The 18,067-nt window shown below is 40.2% G+C and overlaps 1 protein-coding gene across 1 annotated transcript; it reads left to right on the forward strand.

Moving 5' to 3' along the window:
- Positions 1-792: 792 nt before the first annotated feature.
- Positions 793-16,575, forward strand: CXCL17 (C-X-C motif chemokine ligand 17). Its single transcript, XM_031457040.2, has 5 exons — positions 793-884; positions 1,577-1,837; positions 12,449-12,529; positions 13,168-13,269; positions 15,573-16,575. Exons 2-5 carry the CDS (start codon positions 1,759-1,761, stop codon positions 15,668-15,670), a joined length of 360 nt encoding a protein of 119 aa, XP_031312900.2. The 5' UTR covers positions 793-884; positions 1,577-1,758; the 3' UTR covers positions 15,671-16,575.
- The last annotated feature ends 1,492 nt before the right edge of the window (positions 16,576-18,067 follow it).

Genomic DNA, 18,067 nt, shown 5'->3' on the forward strand with positions numbered 1-18,067 from the left:
GTGTAGGAGGGCTCCCTTTTCTCCACACCCTCTCCAGCATTTATTGTTCATGGACTTTTGAATGATGGTCATTCTGACTGGTGTGAGGTGATACCTCACTGTAGTTTTCATTTGCACTTCTCTGATAATTAGTGATATTGAGCATTTTTTCATGTAAGGCATAGTTTCTGTTTGCTCATTCTTACCCGCTCGATTTCGGATTGTTCTTGCCTATGGACGTGCTGGAGAGTTGAATGTAGGCTTTGCTACTACAGAGTTTATAAAGCATCTGCAGGCGGCAGGCACTGTGCTAGACAGTGGAGACTGTCCTCGATTTGAAGGCTCAGACTCAGTCTGAGCTTGGTCTGATATAACCCACTGATGTGGCTCCTACATGGAAAATTCTAACGAATTCTTCCTGAGGTATCTGTCCTCAGGAAGCTCAAGTCTAGCCAGGGAGATGACATGCACTTCATAAAACCTAGGGATGTGGTGGAACTAAATTTCAGAAGTGACGGGAGTTCACTGTGGACTGTGAGTAGCTCAAGGGACTCTGGGTTCGGTGGAACCGGGGCTGGGTCTCCAGGGTGGGGTTGGATTTGTGCTGGTGGAGGGCAGAGCAGATGGCATGGAGCTAATTGGGTGGAGATTTTTGAGGCAGGGGCTGTTTATTATTCATTTTTATGTTCCTGAAATTAAGTAGGGCCTGGCACTTTGGGAGTGCTCTGTAAATGTTTGCTTAATTGAATATTTCGTAACTCTTTAACTAGGCCTGCTATGTCAGAAAGCATGTGAAAGTGCAGTCCAGTACCAGAAAGGAAATTTTTCTGACAGAAGATCACGCACACACATGGAGCTGAGGGGGTGCTTTGCTTTCCCATGGAGTCATCCACCAGTCAGGTGTAGTAAGTGCTGATGTTCTGTACTCCTAACGTTTGCTCCAAGTAGTATCACTTCCTCCTTTATCCTTGGGCTGTTTCCAAACAAGGTGTGACACCAAGAGCCTCAGCAGCCTGGGCAAACACCTCCCCTGCTGCGGTTGCTGTTTCTCAAACCCTCTTGGACCTGAAGCCTAGAGGGTCTTCCACCAACCCAGTTCCCTCTCCTTTAGGCAGGAGCGCTTAGGCCACGGCCACCTTCCTGACAAACGAGGAGGCCTGCTTTGACCCAGTGCTCCAGGGCAGGGTTTGGGGCAAGAGAGAAGAGCCTCTCCTCCTTGGTCCTCTCTGCTTCCCACCTTACGTGGCCACAGAATTCGGGGAAATTGTAAACAGCCAGGACGCAGCAACTTCCCAAACAACAACACTGCTGTTGCCGACATTGTGCCAAGGATGAGAGTGGGGAAGACAGAGGGGAAACAGACCGTATCATCCTCTCTTTGCCAACCTTTAGCATTCACTTTCCTGCCAGATATTAAGCTAGAAAATGTCACTCGGTATAAGGAAATTCAAACAAGCAAAAAGACTTGGGGAAGAAATCAAAGCATGTTGGTAGGTAGGGAGGCAGGAAGAAAGAAGGGAGGGAATCAGTTATGCTGCCAAGTTATCAGTCACCCTCTCATGTTCTTAAGAATGCTTCATTTCTTTTGTTTGGCCAGTTTGACCTCCCAGATTCCCATAAAGCACATGATCCAACTTAACTGTTACCTAACAAGGCCAGGGTCACTTATCCGTTCTCGCCATCTAAAGAGAACACTGGCCTGGGATTAAAGCACAGACCTTCTAACTGGGAACCTTCCACACAGTCTTCAAGTGACCTACCACAGCACCAGCAGTTGAAATGAAAGTTCTAATCTCTTCCCTCCTTCTGCTGCTGCTACTAATGCTGATGTCCATGGTCTCCAGCAGCCCAAATCCAGGTAAAAAAAAGATTAAATTTTTTTGAAAGGGATAAAGGGTGGGAGAAAATGTGGCAAAACAGAAAAGAGTATGACCACACATGCAGTAAAATGTAGCCTCTTCAGGCTACAGGAATGAGGGGCAAGTGAGCCTTTCTCTGTGCCTGTTTCCTCATTCGCTGATTTACAAAAAGGAAAGAACTGTACATAAATCCAAAGAGGGTTGTGAGAGTTAAAGGAGCCAGCGTGTATGAAAGTGTCTGGAACTGTACCTAGTGGGAGAAAAAATAACTGCTCTTCAAATATTTGCTATCTTACCTCTCCCCCAATCCTTGTTCCAGAGAGTAATTTCCCCTGGGGAAATTACTGGTGGCGGTAGTAGGAGGATGTTGAAGGCAATTGTACATCTGTAGACAATAAGGAAGTCCTCAATTATATTCCAACAATTTTTAATATGATTACACGGTAAGGTGATAAACTAGAAAAATCACACCACCAGGTAGTACCATGTTTGAAGCTGTAGCCACACCAAGCCCTGTTTGAACAGCTCACCTTTGGGAAGCAGACCTTGGGTTAGGGGTTCTGAATTGGCTCCAGCTTTCACTACAGCCCAAGTGGCCAGGCCCTTAGCAGTACAACTGTGCAGAAGGGACCGATCCCCATGTGTGCTGCCACTTGAGGGAAACATCTCCCAAGGGCTACTTTGAAATGAAATAGCTTTGTAACATACTTAGCATCGACTCGTGGTCCTAAAATCAGGAGTTCACCCTACTCCATCCCAATTTCTAACATCCCCTCCATTACAGAGAGAGCTCTCTGGAAGCTGCTGGGCCACACAGCCTTAGGGCCTAGAACACCCTTCTGGAAGGAAAGGCTTTTCCACCACCAGGACTGACACCAAGGCTAGAGTCCTCAGCCTGGATTCAAAGCTCCAGCCACAGCTGCCTTTCCCGTCCACCCCTCCTCGCACTAACCAGGCCTCTGGGCTCCACTCAACTAGACCTCGGGCTGTTCCCGAGCTGCTCCTGTGCTTTCCCACCAGCTCAACTTTGCTCACACAACCTGCCTAAAACCACCTCCCCTCCAGCCTCCCTTGACTCCACCCAGGATCAGATATGAGCTCTCCCTCATGTGAACAAGCTTAGCCCTAACTTGACTCTCTCTGCACTTTTCATGTTCTGCCTTAAGTTGAGGTGTTGGCGTGCATCTCCCACCCCCACCCCTGCCCTTCTATCTGCAGCCTCCCCATTGGCACAGACTGGTGTATTGTTTCCACATCGCTCACATTATCCGGCACAGTGCTCAGTAAATATTTGCTAAGTGAAAAAATAAAGCCTCAGATTTCTACGTTCAAAATGTTGCCTTTAGAAGACTTGACACCTGGGTTTCATAGCAGCTCTATTGACGTTAGGGATGGATAATTCTTTGCTGTAGGGGTGCTGTTCTATGCGTTGTAACCTGTTTAGCAACATTCGCCTGGCCTCTACCCACTAGAAGCCAGTAGCAGCCTCTCCCCTACCTCCTCCCAGTTAATACAGCCAAAAATATCTCCAGTCATTGCCAAACTTCCCCTGGAGGTGGAAACCACCCTCCAGTTGAGAGCCGCTGCTTTATACCAATAATCCCTACACATGGAGAGATTTTTTGACTCCCGGAACTTTTAGAATCAAATTTGAATTCAGGGCAACTGCAATCCAAATCCTGGCTCCATCACTTACTTTGAAACCCTGGATAGGATGCTTAAAATTTTTGAACCTCAGTCTTACTATCTTAAAATGAATAAAATACCACTTAGTGAATACAACTGCTGTGAAGACTAAATGACTGCTCATACGAACCTAGTAAGAGTTCAATAAATGTAACTGAGTAAAACAGCTAAAGTAGCTCCTAAGGCACAAGGGCGACAGGTTGGGGAAAGCGCACTCCGCCGCCAGGTGGCACAATGACAAACCACATCGGTTCAGTGATGCCCGGGCTCGATCCTTGTTTCCCAGGCCAGCATAGTTTGCAACACAGGACCAAGTCTGGAGGAAGGAAGTAATACTCCTTCAGCCCCTAGAGAACTTTCTCAAAATAAAATCTGATCCTACCTTATCTCTTTAAAAGAAAAAACACATACATGCTTAATATGCTTTTTACAGGGGAGGGAGGAAAAATGAAATCGGTAAGAAGCGATGACAATGTTAGGAAATAAATTATTTACAATAATAGAATACGCATTACTTATAAGATTATTTATAACTCATAAAATGACCTGTACCAATAGCACCTACGTGTTAAACAATCCTTTGTGGCAGGCTGTCCTCAGCACTTCACATGTATTACACTTCATGTGTCTTCACAGAAATCTAATGTATTTTTTTAACTTTTCATTTCTCAGACTTAAATATTGTTGTAAAAATAATCAGAGTTCCAATACATCCTCCATCCAGATTTTTTTCAAATAACACCAGGCATAACCATAATACAATTATCAAAACCAGAAAATTAGCAATGATACAATACTACTAGCTAATGGACAAATGTTCAGAGTTTGTTAATCATCCATTGATGTCCTTTTCCCGGTCAGAATCCAATCCAAGATCCTACACTGAAGAAAGTTATTATCTCTCCTGGTCTCCTCCAATCCAGGGCACTTTCTCAGAACTTCCTTGTCTTCCAGGCCCTTGACACTTTTGAAGAGCACTGTCAATTATTTTACAGAACGTCCCTCAATTTGGACTTATCTGATGTTTCCTCATGATTAAATTCAGATTATGATTTTTGGCAAAAACACCACAGAAGTGATGTTTGCCTTCTTGGTGCAACACATCAGAAGGCCCACGTTAACAGTATCTCTTGATGTTAAGTTTGAACACTGCTTAAGGCGGTGTCCATAAAGACACTGTTTTCCCATTGAAAATAATAAGTATCTTCTGGAGAGACACTTTGAGCTATGCAAATAGCCTGTTTCTTCTAATCATACTTTTGCCAATTAATTTTGAAAATCATTGATGATTCTTGCCTACAACAAGTATTACTATGGCCTTAGCCAAATGGTGATTTTCTATTTCCATCATTCCTTCTAAATTTATCAAGTAGGATTCTACTATAAGAAAGAGCTATTCCTTCTCCCCTTTATTCAGGTATTCAATTATTAGTTTATATAAGTAAATTCTCAGGGATATTTGTGTATTATAATTTATTACTATCCTTATTTATAATGTTGTTCATATTGTCCCAAAACTGGCCACTGAGAGCCTCTTCAGATTGGCCTCTGCATCATTTTGACAGATCGGGGTTTTTTTTAGCAGTTTTTGACTTTCTGATACCACAAGATGTTCCAGGCTCATCTTCTGCTTTCCTTCCCTGTCCTTGGAGTCAGCCATTTCTCTAAGGGGCCCTGGTTCCTTTAATGGGGGAGTGATATACACAAACCTTGCGCACAAAGGTATTACCCATTGCTATTAGGGCTATTGCATCTAGGCCCTCTGGTGGACAGAGCGAAGAAACAGATGTATGTACACACATACCAATATACTTTTTTTAGCCCCATTTTATGAATTAGGTAAATGGGGCACAGAAGAGTTAAGCAACTTGTCCAAAACCACAAAACTAATACACAGTGGAACTGGAAAGTCAAAATAACAACAGATCTACCACAAAAACTAACAAGTGGAAGCTACTTCTTTACATATGCCAAAGAGCAGAAAGCAATAAGCCAAACAGTCCAGCATGGACATTTACTTTGGGAAATAATCAGAAGTCTGCAATAATAACCATCATGTACAGAACACCTCCTTGGGCACTGGGCCACACAGTAGTTCATTTACTTCTAACAGCTTGGCAAGGTGGATACCAATACTGTCTCTTTACAAATCAGAGAACCAAAGACCAAAGAAGCTAAGTGACTTCTCCAAGACCACATAGTTAAGTGACAGAGCAAGTAGTTGACTCCTAAGTCTGTCTGACATCAAGTCCATGCTATTCCACCATATCAATATTTTCCAAAACTGATTTTAGTTAGAACATAAATTAGCTTTTACTTTAATAGTTATATGTTTATTTTAATGCGTGTTAGAAAAAAGCTAAGCATGTATCAAACCCACAATCTCACAGAAAATATTGCATTGGATGAACCTCTTATGTAAATCAAATTTGTTTAGAGCAGAAGTATGAACTAAATAGTATAAGAGGTGGTATAAGCTATAGCAAAAATTGCAAAGGCGGTTCAAAAATGTCTGATGTTTGTTTTGAGGGACATAATACTATATTAACATGCAGCTGTATTTTCAGTTACACCATGAAATTAGGGTCATGCAGGGCTGCAAAAAGAACAACAGACTAAGAGTCTTAAACCTGGATTTTAGCTCCAGATGAGTCATCTTTACCTTTGTGAACTTGGGCTTTTCATTTGCTTTCTCTGGGTCTCAGTTTCCTTACCTGGGGGAAAAAAAAAGAGATAGTGATTTAGTTAATTTGTATAACCCTTTTAAAAGCAACTTAGTAATGGTATCAAAAAATATAAAGGTAAAAAAAAGGGAATATAAACTGTTCTCAACTTTTGCCCCGGTAATTCCATTTGGGAAATCTTCCCTAAGTCAGCAATCCAACATTTAGAAAACAATTACAAGCACAAAGAAATTTATCAATATCCAAAAATAATACAATCTAAATATTCAGCAATGAGAGAAAAGTTAAGTAATCTGGAGCACATAAAATCGGGAATGTTATCCAGTCATTCAAAATGTCTGTTATAAATGTTGTAGGTAACATAGCAATATGCTTATATAGTGAACAAAAAGAAATTTATTCACATGGTATGGTTATCATGATCTAAAGAAAATCATATGCAGGAAACATGCCAAAATGCCAACATTTGGTGAGAATAAGATTTCTTTATTTGTATTCCAAATTCTCTGTAACATAGTTACGTTGCATTTAGAATGAAAAAGAAAAACTTCTCACTGAAGGGATTCCACTGGTAATCTCTAAATTCCCTCTGGTTCTAATATTCTGTGGCTTTACTCTGGAACCAGAAATGGAGGTCAGGTGAGAGTAAAATATTAGAAAAGTTTAGATGGCAGGGGCTATGCCTGTTGAAATTACTTTAACACAACTCAAAACAGCATATGAGAACAATTTGGAAACCAGCACTTGGAGAAATGATGCAACACCTTCCATCTGTGTGGCAGAAAGGGCATGAGTCTGGGAAATAGGGGAGTTGGATGGAGCCAGATGCTGCTCTAAGGGCCCTTTCTAGACAGCTTGTCTGTCTGCTTATCACAGAAACATAAATGTGCCTATGATGTGTCAGGAGCCGTGTAGCTGAATGACTTCTGAGCCACTGGTTCAGAGTCCAGTGAAGGAGAAAGATTTTTAGTTTGCTAGCACTACCACGACAAAATACCACAGACCGGGTGGCTTAAACAACAGTAATTTATTTTCTCACAATTTTGGAGGCTAGAAGTCCAAGAGCAAGTGTCAGCAAACTTGGTTACTTTGGGGACTCTCTCCTTGGCTTACAGATGGCCGTCTCTTTACTAGTTCCTCACCTGGTCATTCCTCTGTGCGTGTAACATGCTTGGTGACTCTCTGTGTGCCCAAATCTCTTCTTCTTTTTTTTTTTTTTAACACTTTTTATTGAGTTATCATCATTTTACAGTGTTGTGTCAAATTCCAGTGTAGAGCAGTTTTTCAGTTATACATGAACATATATATATATATTCATTGTCACATTTTTTTCTCTGTGAGCTACCATAAGCTCTTGTATATATTTCCCTGTGCAATACAGTATAATCTTGTTTATCTATTCTACATTTTGAAATCCCAGTCTGTCCCTTCCCACCCCCCGCCCCCTTGGCAACCACAAGTTTGTATTCTATGTCTATGAGTCTGTTTCTGTTTTGCATTTATGCTTTGTTTTTTTTCAGATTCCACATATGAGCGATCTCATATGGTATTTTTCTTTCTCTTTCTGGCTTACTTCACTTAGAATGACATTCTCCAGGAGCATCCATGTTGCTGCAAATGGCGTTATGTTGTCGGTTTTTATGGCTGAGTAGTATTCCATTGTATAAATATACCACTTCTTCTTTATCCAGTCATCTATTGATGGACATTTAGGCTGTCTCCATGTCTTGGCTATTGTAAATAGTGCTGCTATGAACATTGGGGTGCAGGTGTCATCCTGAAGTAGGGTTCCTTCTGGATATATGCCCAGGAACGGGATTCCTGGGTCATATGGTAAGTCTATTCCTAGTCTTTTGAGGAATCTCCATACTGTTTTCCACAGTGGCTGCACCAAACAGCATTCCCACCAGCAGTGAAGGAGGGTTCCCTTTTCTCCACAGTCTCTCCAGCATTTGTCATTTGTGGATTTTTGAATGATGGCCATTCTGACTGGTGTGAGGTGATACCTCATCGTAGTTTTGATTTGCATTTTTCTGATAATTAGTGATATTGAGCATTTTTTCATGTGTCTATTGATCATTTGTATGTCTTCCTTGGAGAATTGCTTGTTTAGGTCTTCTGCCCATTTTTGGATTGGGTTGTTTATTTTTTTCTTATTGAGTCGTATGAGCTACTTATATATTCTGGAGCTCAAGCCTTTGTCGGTTTCATTTGCAAAATTTTTTTCCCATTCCGTAGGTTGTCTTTTTGTTTTACTTATGGTTTCCTTTGCTGTGCAGAAGCTCATAAGTTTCATTAGGTCCCATTTGTTTATTCTTGCTTTTATTTCTTCTAGGAGAAAATTTTTTAAATGTATGTCAGATAATGTTTTGCCTATATTTTCCTCTAAGAGGTTTATTGTATCTTGTCTTATGTTTAAGTCTTTGATCCATTTTGAGTTTATTTTTGTGTTTCGTGAAAGGGAGTGTTCTAGCTTCATTGTTTTACATGCTGCTGTCCAGTTTTCCCAACACCATTTGCTGAAGAGACTGTCTTTACTCCATTGTATATTCTTGCCTCCTTTGTCGAAGATTAGTAGACCAAAAGTTTGTGGGTTCATTTCTGGGCTCTCTATTCTGTTCCATTGGTCTATATGTCTGTTTTGGTACCAATACCATGCTGTCTTGAATACTGTAGCTCTGTAGTATTGTCTGAAGTCTGGGAGAGTTATTCCTCCAGCCTCTTTCTTTTTCTTCAGTAATGCTTTGGCAATTCTAGGTCTTTTGTGGTTCCATATAAATTTTACTATGATTTGTTCTAGTTCTATGAAATACGTCCTGGGTAATCTGATAGGGATTGCATTAAATCTGTAGATTGCCTTGGGCAGTGTGATCATTTTAACAATATTGATTCTTCTAATCCAAGAGCATGGGATATCTTTCCATTTTTTAAAGTCTTCTTTAATTTCCTTCATCAATGGTCTATAGTTTTCTGTATATAATTCTTTCATCTCCTTGGTTAGATTTATTCCTAGGTATTTTATTACTTTGGGTGCTATTTTAAAGGGGATTGTTTCTTTACTTTCTTTTTCTGTTGATTTATCATTAGTGTAAAGAAATGCAACTGATTTTTGAAAGTTAGTCTTGAAACCTGCTACCTTGCTAAATTCTTCGATCAGCTCTAGTAGTTTTTGTGTGGACCTTTTAGGGTTTTCTATATATAGTAACATGTCATCAGCATATACTGACACTTTTAACTCTTCTTTTCCAATTTGGATCCCTTTTATTTCTCTCTCTTGCCTAATTGCTCTGGCTAGGACTTCCAAGACTATGTTGAATAGGAGTGGTGATAGTGGGCATCCTTGTCTTGTCCCAGACTTTAGTGGGAAGCTTTTGAGTCTTTCACTATTGAGTACTATGCTGGCTGTAGGTTTGTCATATATAGCTTTTACTATGTTGAGATATGTTCCCTCTGTACCCACTTTGGTGAGAGTTTTTATCACAAACGGGTGTTGAATTTTATCAAATGCTTTTTCTGCATCGATTGAGATGATCATGTGGTTTTTGTCCTTTCTCTTGTTGATGTGGTGTATTATATTGGTTGATTTGCATATGTTGAACCACCCTTGTGTCCCTGGGATGAACCCCATTTGGCCATGTTGTATAATCTGTTTTATGTGCTGTTGGATTCTATTTGCTAATATTTTGTTGAGGATTTTGGCATCTATGTTCATCAGTGATATTGGCCTATAATTCTCTTTTTTTGTAGTGTCTTTGCCTGGTTTTGGTATCAGGATGATGGTGGCTTCATAGAATGAGTTTGGGAGTATTCCCTCCTTTTCAATCTTCTGGAAGAGTTTGAGAAGGACTGCTATGAGTTCTTTGTATGTTTGGTAGAATTCCCCAGTGAAGTCTTCCGGTCCTGGACTTTAATTTGTAGGGAGGCTTTTTATTGCTAATTCAATTTCATTTCTAGTGATTGGTTTGTTCAAGTGGTCAGTTTCTTCTTGGTTCAGTCTTGGTGGACTGTATGTTTCCAGAAATTTGTCCATCTCCTCTAGGTTATCCATTTTGGTTCCATATAGTTTTTCATAATATTCTCGTATGATATTCTGTATTTCTATGTTATTTGTTGTAATTTCTCCATTTTCCTTTCTTATTTTGTTTATTTGTGCTCTCTCTTTTTTCTTCTTTGTGAGTTTGGTCAGAGGTTTGTTGATTTTATTTACTTTTCCAAAAAAACAGTTTTTGGTTTGATTGATTTTTTTCTATGGTTTTTTAAATCTCTACTTTATTTATTTCCTCCCTGATCTTTATTATTTCCTTCCTTGTGCTGTCTTTAGGGGTTTTTTGCTCTTCTTTTTCTAATTCTTTTAGCTCATTGGTTAGATTGTTTATTTGAGATTGTTCTTCTTTTTTGAGGAAGGCCTGTATCGCTATAACCTTCCTCTTAGCAGTGCCTTTGCTGTGTCCCATGAATTTTGTGTGGTTGTGTTTTCATTTTCATTTGTCTCAACGTATTTTTTAATTTCAACTTTAATTTCATCATTGACCCATTGGTTTTTTAATAGCATGTTGTTTAATCTCCATGCTTTCCTTTTTTCTCCTTTGTTTCTCTGTAGTTGATTTCTAGTTTCATGGCTTTGTGGTCAGTAAAGATGCTTGAGATAATTTCTATCTTCTTAAAATTGTTGAGGCTTCTTTTGTGCTGAAGTACATGATCAATCCTAAAAAACGTTCCATGTGCACTTGAAGAGAATGTATATCCTATTTTTGGGGGTGTGTAATGCTCTGAAAATATCCACCAGATCTAATTTTTCTATTGTAGTATTTAATTTTTCTGTTGCCTTATTTATTTTCTGTCTGGTAGATCTGTCTAGTGATGTTAATGTGGTGTTAAAATCTCCGACAATGATTGTATTCCCATCAATTTCCCCCTTTATCTCTGTTAGTAATTGTTTTATGTACTTAGGTGCTTCTATATTGGGTGCATATATATTAATGAGTGTAATATCCTCATCTTGTATCACTCCTTTAATCATTATAAAATGTCCTTCTTTATCTTTCTTTTTGGCCTTTGTTTTAAAGTCTATTTTGTCTGAAATCAGTGCTACTACACCTGCTTTTTTGGCTTTTCCATTTGCATGGAATATCCTTTTCCATCCTTTCACTCTCAAACTATATGTGTCCTTCTCCCTAAAGTGGGTCACTTGTATGCAGCATATTGTAGGTTCTTGCTTTATTATCCAGTCTGCCACTCTACATCTTTTAACTGGAGGATTTAGCCCATTAACATTTACAGTAATTAATGATACATGTGTTTATTGCCTTTTTGAACTTACTTTTGCAGTTGCAAAATTTCTTCTTCTTATAAAGATTTCAATCAGCCTGGATTACAGCCCACCATAAGGGCCTCATTTTAACTTAATGATCTCTTTAAAGGCCCTATCTTCAAAAACAGTCATTCTGACTTATTAAGAGTTATGGCTTCATTGAGTTTTAAGGGGACACAATTTAGTCCACAACATATTTCAAACAACAAACTGTAAGTGTAATTGGGCAATGAGAGAGCTGCATTCGAATGCCATGGGGAAACAGGTGAAGACATAATTAATTCTGACAGGAAAGATCAGAAACTCTCATTTAGAGGAAGCATTATCTGGGCCAAGTTCTGGCCCCAGAATCTCTATAAAACATCATACCTGATTGTCATACAAATATTTTAGGTATGACAAAGTGGAATAAGATAGCATCAGGCAATAAGACAGCCTTGAATAGAGGCCTAAAGGGGCAAGGATTTGTTCCAGAGGAACAAAGATAAATATTGTCTTCTTATGGTTAAACTGCAACTATGCATTCAAATACAACCAAACATGGAGGTCAGGTGAAGTTCCTGACTGCTTTATGGAATAATCTACTCCTTGCTCTCATTCCTAAGTCTTGAGGATTTTCATGTGTGTAGAGGGGATCTTAATGGAGGGAGGTTGTAAGGTCTTGATTAACCCTTACCTTTTGTCCTCTCTTCTATCCAGAAGCTGTTCCTTCTTCCCCTACCTCCAGCCTAGCTTTTCTCTAGGCCAGACTGTAAACCTCAATTCCTTATCCATTTAAAATTCTTCTCTCCTGAAGCGCCCTAGGATCCCTGAGTAAAAAAGGAAAAGAAATGGAGCTGCACTGACCTAGGCAGCACAATGATGGGGGATGGTTTCTTTTGGCCCCTTCCCTTTCCAGTGCCTGGAAGTGACCTGTTTCCTTCCGACAGGGGTCGCCAGAGGCCATAGGGACCAACGCCAAGCTTCTGGGAGGAGGCTCCAAGAAGGCGCCCAAGAATGTGACTGCAAAGGTCAGTAATCAACATCGACAACAGCAATGCACCATCAAAATCCCAACTCACTCCCTCGAGTCCCTCTGAGACCAGTGCAGATGTTACCTGAGCTGACCTCACCCTTTCCCCTCTCCACCAGCCCACCACATGCAGCACCAACACTTATTTTCTTCCTGAGCCTCAGGCAAGAGCTGAGGCGAGGGCTCCAAGGTCCAGGGGAGAGCTGCCTGAATCTCTGGCTGCCCAAACCCCCCTTCCCTTTTTTCCCCCAACAATCTAGGGCTGTCTTCCAAGTTCTTCCTGGATCCTCTTCTCAATCTTACTTTACTCACAGGTAAGACTGGAATCAGAGGATCAAAATGACTTGCTTGAAGTAAAGCAGCCACTAAAAGGCAGACACCTAGGTCTTCCTCCTCACTTTTGGGTCTCCCTAATGATACCCTCATGCCTCTTCCTCCAGATCTGCCACCAAATTCTTGCCCATACAGGTCAGGCAAAACAACCTAGAAACCCTGGTGCTCATAGAACTGGATATGGTCACTGTTTTTGTTGACCCTTTGCCACACTGCAGTATGAGAAAGATGCGAGGAAGATGCCAAGTGAAGCCCTGCCCTCAAACATATTAACCCTCCTAAGCAGCAACCCCTTTATTTCAGATTGGTTCCTGAGAGCCTCTGAAAGAAAACTCATGACAGTGCCCCGGCTGCCAAAGAAGCCATGTCCCTGTGATCGTTTCAAGGGCAGGGTGAAGAAAACCAGTAAGTTGCAAAAGAATGACCTTCCTTAAACTTGGTCACTCTGTGGAATCAACTAGGGATGAAGCAGGTGTTGAAAAGAGACAAGAGAGATGAAATGGAGACCAGGATAAGCACACACCTCACCCTTTCTACTCAGTGTCAGCTTGTAACAAAATAGGAAGAGCAAGAAGAGCAAAATACAAGTTTCCTAATTCTAGAAAGGCTTATGGAAATGCCTTCATTTACAAGGCTGTTGTTTATCAACGTGGAGGGAGATGGGGCTGCTGGAGACCTGGTCATTGATCTCTGACAATGACACCATTGTCAGTGTCAGACAGTATTTGATTCCTCCCTACTCTAGCCATTATTAAATATCATATAAAAAGAGATTAGCAAATGAAAAACTGATTGAAAGTATGATATTTTCAAGAATGGGATAAATCAAGATCTTTATATTACTGTTGATGGAAGTAAAATATAATTTTGTAGTACCTACCACAAACTTAAATATTTCCCTTTTAACCATAATCTTGCTTCAAGAAATCTTTAGTATAGAATATGAGCATGGGTACTCAAAGGTATATGTACAAGAATATTAATTATAGCAGTATTTGTATTGACAAAAAAATTAATGTTCATCATAAACAGACTCATTGTGTGATCATTTTGCAATATATGCAAATATCAAATCATTATGTTGTACCCCTGAAACTAATATGTTATATGTCGATCATACCTCAATAAAATATATGTTCATCAAAAGAAAACTGGGCAATTCAGAAGTTGTCAAAGATAATTGGGCAGATCATTATGTGTTAATGAGAAAGATATCCACCACATATTAAGTGAAAAAAAGATGCAGAGACCCCCTACTTCAAACTCATCACAAAAATAAATTTCAGGTGGATTAAAGACATAAATTTGAAGGACAAACTTAGAAGGAAATATAGGAGAATATATTCATCACCTTGGGGTAGAAAACTATTTCTTAAACAAGTTACAAAAATATAAGTCATAGAGGAAAAGATTAATAAATCTGACTTCACTGAAATTAAGAAATTTGGTCAGTAAAAAGAAAAAGACAGTCTACAAAGTAGGTGTAATTTCTGCAACGTGTATAGTCGACAAAGGGTTAATACTCAGACTAGATAAGGAATTCCTATAGATCAATGAGAGGTAGGCAGGCAACATAACAAATAGGCAAAAGCCTTGAATAGGCACTTCAGAGACAAAAAATAATCCAAATGGCTAATAAACATGTGAAATGCTACTTAACCTTGCTAGTAACTGGAAAAATAGGAATTAAAGCCAAAACGAGATCACTCTACATTATCAGATTGGCAACAATTTAAAAGTCTGACAATATCAAGTATTAGTAAGAGTAGAACAGAGAAAAATCTCACCTCCTGCTAATGGGAGTGTAAAGCGGTAAATCACTTTGAAAAAGTGCTGGTAGTTATCTACTAAAGTTTAAGCTCTGTGACCAAGCAATGCCACTCTTAGAAGTATACTGAAAAGTAACACATGTGTATATACTGCAGGAGACATGTACAAGAATTTGATGGCAGCACTGCTCATAACTACCCCAAAATGAAATTTGGAGAATGAATAAATAGTGGTATATTCAAATACTATATATTTGTGAAAATGAGCAAACATGAAACAATGTATACAAATCTTACCAGCACAATGTGGAGTTAAAAAAAAAGACAAGAGAATGGTTGCAGCATGATTTCATATACAGAGTTTCAAAAAAAAGGCAAAATTAAATTATTTAGGAGTGTATACCTAGGTGTTGTAACTCTAAAGAAAAAAAAAAGTAAATGCCTACTGTAAAAGTCAGGATTACTTCTGTGAGGAGAGGGAGGATAATGATCAGAAAAGGAGGATGGTTGCTGACAATATTCATTTCTAGGCCTGAGTAGTAGTTTCATGAATAGCTTCATTGTAACTATTTATTGAACTGTACATGTAAATTTTTACAGGTTTCCACAGTTGCATGATATTGTACAATAATAAGAGATTCGTTAAAGTACAGAGACAACAAAATGAATAGCATAAACTCATTTTTGTTTCTTAGAGTAAACTATTATATTTATATACAAATAGGTACAGAGGACTAAAGCAAACTATTAGCAATAGTTCTGTGGGGTGGGGAGTGGAGAGGCTGGGATGAGGGATGTCCTTTAACTTTTTACTGAATATTTTTTTATTTTAATTATTTCTACTGGATAAGTATACTTTTAACATTTTAAAAACTCTCATAAAAATTAAATTTTAAAAATGTTTTTAACATTAGCCTCTCCCTTTTCTTTTTACCCTAGGACACCAAAGACACCACAGGAGTCCAAACAAGCACTCCAGAGCCTGCCAGCAATTTCTCAGACGATGTCAGCTGGCAAGCTTTGCTCTGCCTTTATAGGAGCTCTGACAGCCCACCCTTTTGATGAAACATTCTCAGTCAACAAGACAGTGAGCACACCTAGAAGATGCTTTTCTCCCACACCAAACTCCCCATCCCTGTCCCCACTCCCTATCATTCCAGTATTCTCAAAAAACAAAACAAAACAAAACATTTTCCCCAAGATTATTCATTCCTCTAGTGCTTTCTTCCCTTGACAATATTTTCCTGTGGCCTCTCCTTACCCAGGCTGATGCTTAATTACCTGAAAGAAGCCAGGAATCTCAGGGTTCTCAGCTGGACCCACCTGACCTTAAATACAACCAGGCAAATAGCAGACAGAAGTCAATAAATAATTTAAATGTAATAGGTCAAAATCATTTCTTTCAGTGGGGTCTGGAAACTTATATTTAATCCAGACGACTCACTTTAACCTGTTCATTCCAAACTTAACCTGATCCTACACACACCTCTCCCCAACATCATCCTCCCTCTCTTTCTACTGCCCAATGTGTTAATTCTCTTACTCAACAAACCTTTCTGAGGGAAGAGTTAGGTGGGGCAAAGAAGTTAAAGCAATGAGTCAGACAGTGTATTACTAAAGATAATATAGGTTTAAAAAAAAACTAGTAGAGTTTTCTAGCCTGTAAAATGCCTCCAGTATTCATCATCATCATCATCATCATGATCGTCATCGTCATCATTAATAGTCATTGGACTCCATGAGTTTCCAGTCTCCTACAGAAGACATATATGCAGAGGCATAGTTCAAGGCTAGAAAGATGGTGTGGAAGATCTCAGATGCAACTGAAAAGGGCTTCAAGCTATAAAAATAGGAGGATGTCTTTTTCTTTAACATGAAAGTAAAATAAACAGAAGGATATATAAAGAAATTAAAGTGGTAACCATTTGAAAGAATGAATAAAGAGAGAAAAAATTACAACAGGGTAAATCCTGCTTCCCCCTCTGACCCTTTCCTCAAACATCAGAGGAGACTAGAAAAGGATCATTCCTCCAGAATCATCCCTTGTTTCATTAAGCTGAAACAAATGACTAAGTTGGGATACTGGCCTTATTTGAAGAAACATTTTAACTGAGTGGTGAGTTGGGCCTCCTCTGGTAGGAGACCACTGGGCACTCAGCCTCCTTTTGTTCCCAATCCCTCCTCCCCCAGCAGGAGGCACAGACGTATTTCACTTGCACAGGAGTGGGGGACCAGCAATGGTTGGCCCAACTGTCAATTGTCTTAAAAAGGAAGAGCAGTGATGCCAGGATGAAGGAGTGGAACCCAAAGGGAGGTGCCACCATAATCAATCAGTGAGGGATCTGTGACAAAGGACGGAGAAGCCTGGGAGCTCAACAACTCCTGTGAGCAAAATAATAACAGTGGAGCCAGGTTCTAAGACAGTATCTAGGCCTGACTGAACCACACCAGACACCTATCAACCGGCCAGCATCTGGGCCAGAAAAGACACCCATAGCCCAGACAGCATCTGAGGCTCAGCAGGGACCCAATACATAACAGGAGCCTGCTTTACAGCAAGGACCCATCACTCAGCAGGAGCCCTTTGCCCAACATGAAGCTGAATCCCAGCAGGAAACTTAAGACCAACAAAAATTTACTTTGCAGAAGGAATTTCTTGCCCTATAGGAGCCTGCAGCAGATCAATCACCTCCTAACTAAAGGGTGCCCTTCAGGAAACAGGAAGCTGCCTCATAGCACACACCTAGTTCAGAAAAAGAATTTAGAACTCAACAGGAGCCAGAATTGAGAGAGGGACCTGTATACAGAGAAGCTAGGACCTGGCCCAGTAGAGCCACCTCTAGCTCATCAAGAAGCTAGAGCAATACCTCTGGCTCAGCCTAGACTTGGACCCCAAAATGATCTACCTGCCCAGACTAAACTTATGTTCCAAGAGAGACAGTGACAGTCAGACCCTAGGCCCAGTACAAAACTCCAGCCCAGGGAGCCAAATCACAAAAGGAATCTTTGGCCGAGTGGAGATTTCTATCACAACCAAACCAACCATCCATACAGCAAATGGCCTCAGAGCAGGAGACACTTCTTGAATGGGTCAGATTCTGCCATAGATTCAGCTTTGGGGTCCGTGTTAGAGTCAGATTCGCCAGCCAAGGTGGGTGGAACAGTGGCCCAGGGAATGAAGCTGGCCTTCAGGGGGAAACCTGGTTACGAAGTGATGTCAGGATTCAGCGGGATGCCAGCACTCAGGAAGAAAACCAGCAGCTAGACCCCAGACACTACCGGAACACAGGTGAGTTTAGCTTCGAGGAAGGGAGCCTCCCAGGGATGGTCATTCATTCCCTCAAGAAGAACTAAGACCTCCAGAATGTCAGGTTAGCTGAGGTCCTCTCTCAACAGTCCTGCCAGACACAGGTCAACAGCCCCATTTGAAACAG

The sequence above is a fragment of the Camelus dromedarius genome, chromosome 9 (genome assembly GCF_036321535.1).
Source record: "Camelus dromedarius isolate mCamDro1 chromosome 9, mCamDro1.pat, whole genome shotgun sequence".
Taxonomy (NCBI): domain Eukaryota; kingdom Metazoa; phylum Chordata; class Mammalia; order Artiodactyla; family Camelidae; genus Camelus; species Camelus dromedarius.

Excerpts from the sequence above, each read along its gene's own strand:
- CXCL17 (XM_031457040.2), top strand. The coding sequence starts at position 1,759 with ATGAAAGTTCTAATCTCTTCCCTCCTTCTGCTGCTGCTACTAATGCTG. Across the intron at positions 1,838-12,448 it reads CTCCAGCAGCCCAAATCCAG|GGGTCGCCAGAGGCCATAGG; the intron begins GTAAAAAAAAGA and ends TCCTTCCGACAG. Across the intron at positions 12,530-13,167 it reads CCAAGAATGTGACTGCAAAG|ATTGGTTCCTGAGAGCCTCT; the intron begins GTCAGTAATCAA and ends CCTTTATTTCAG.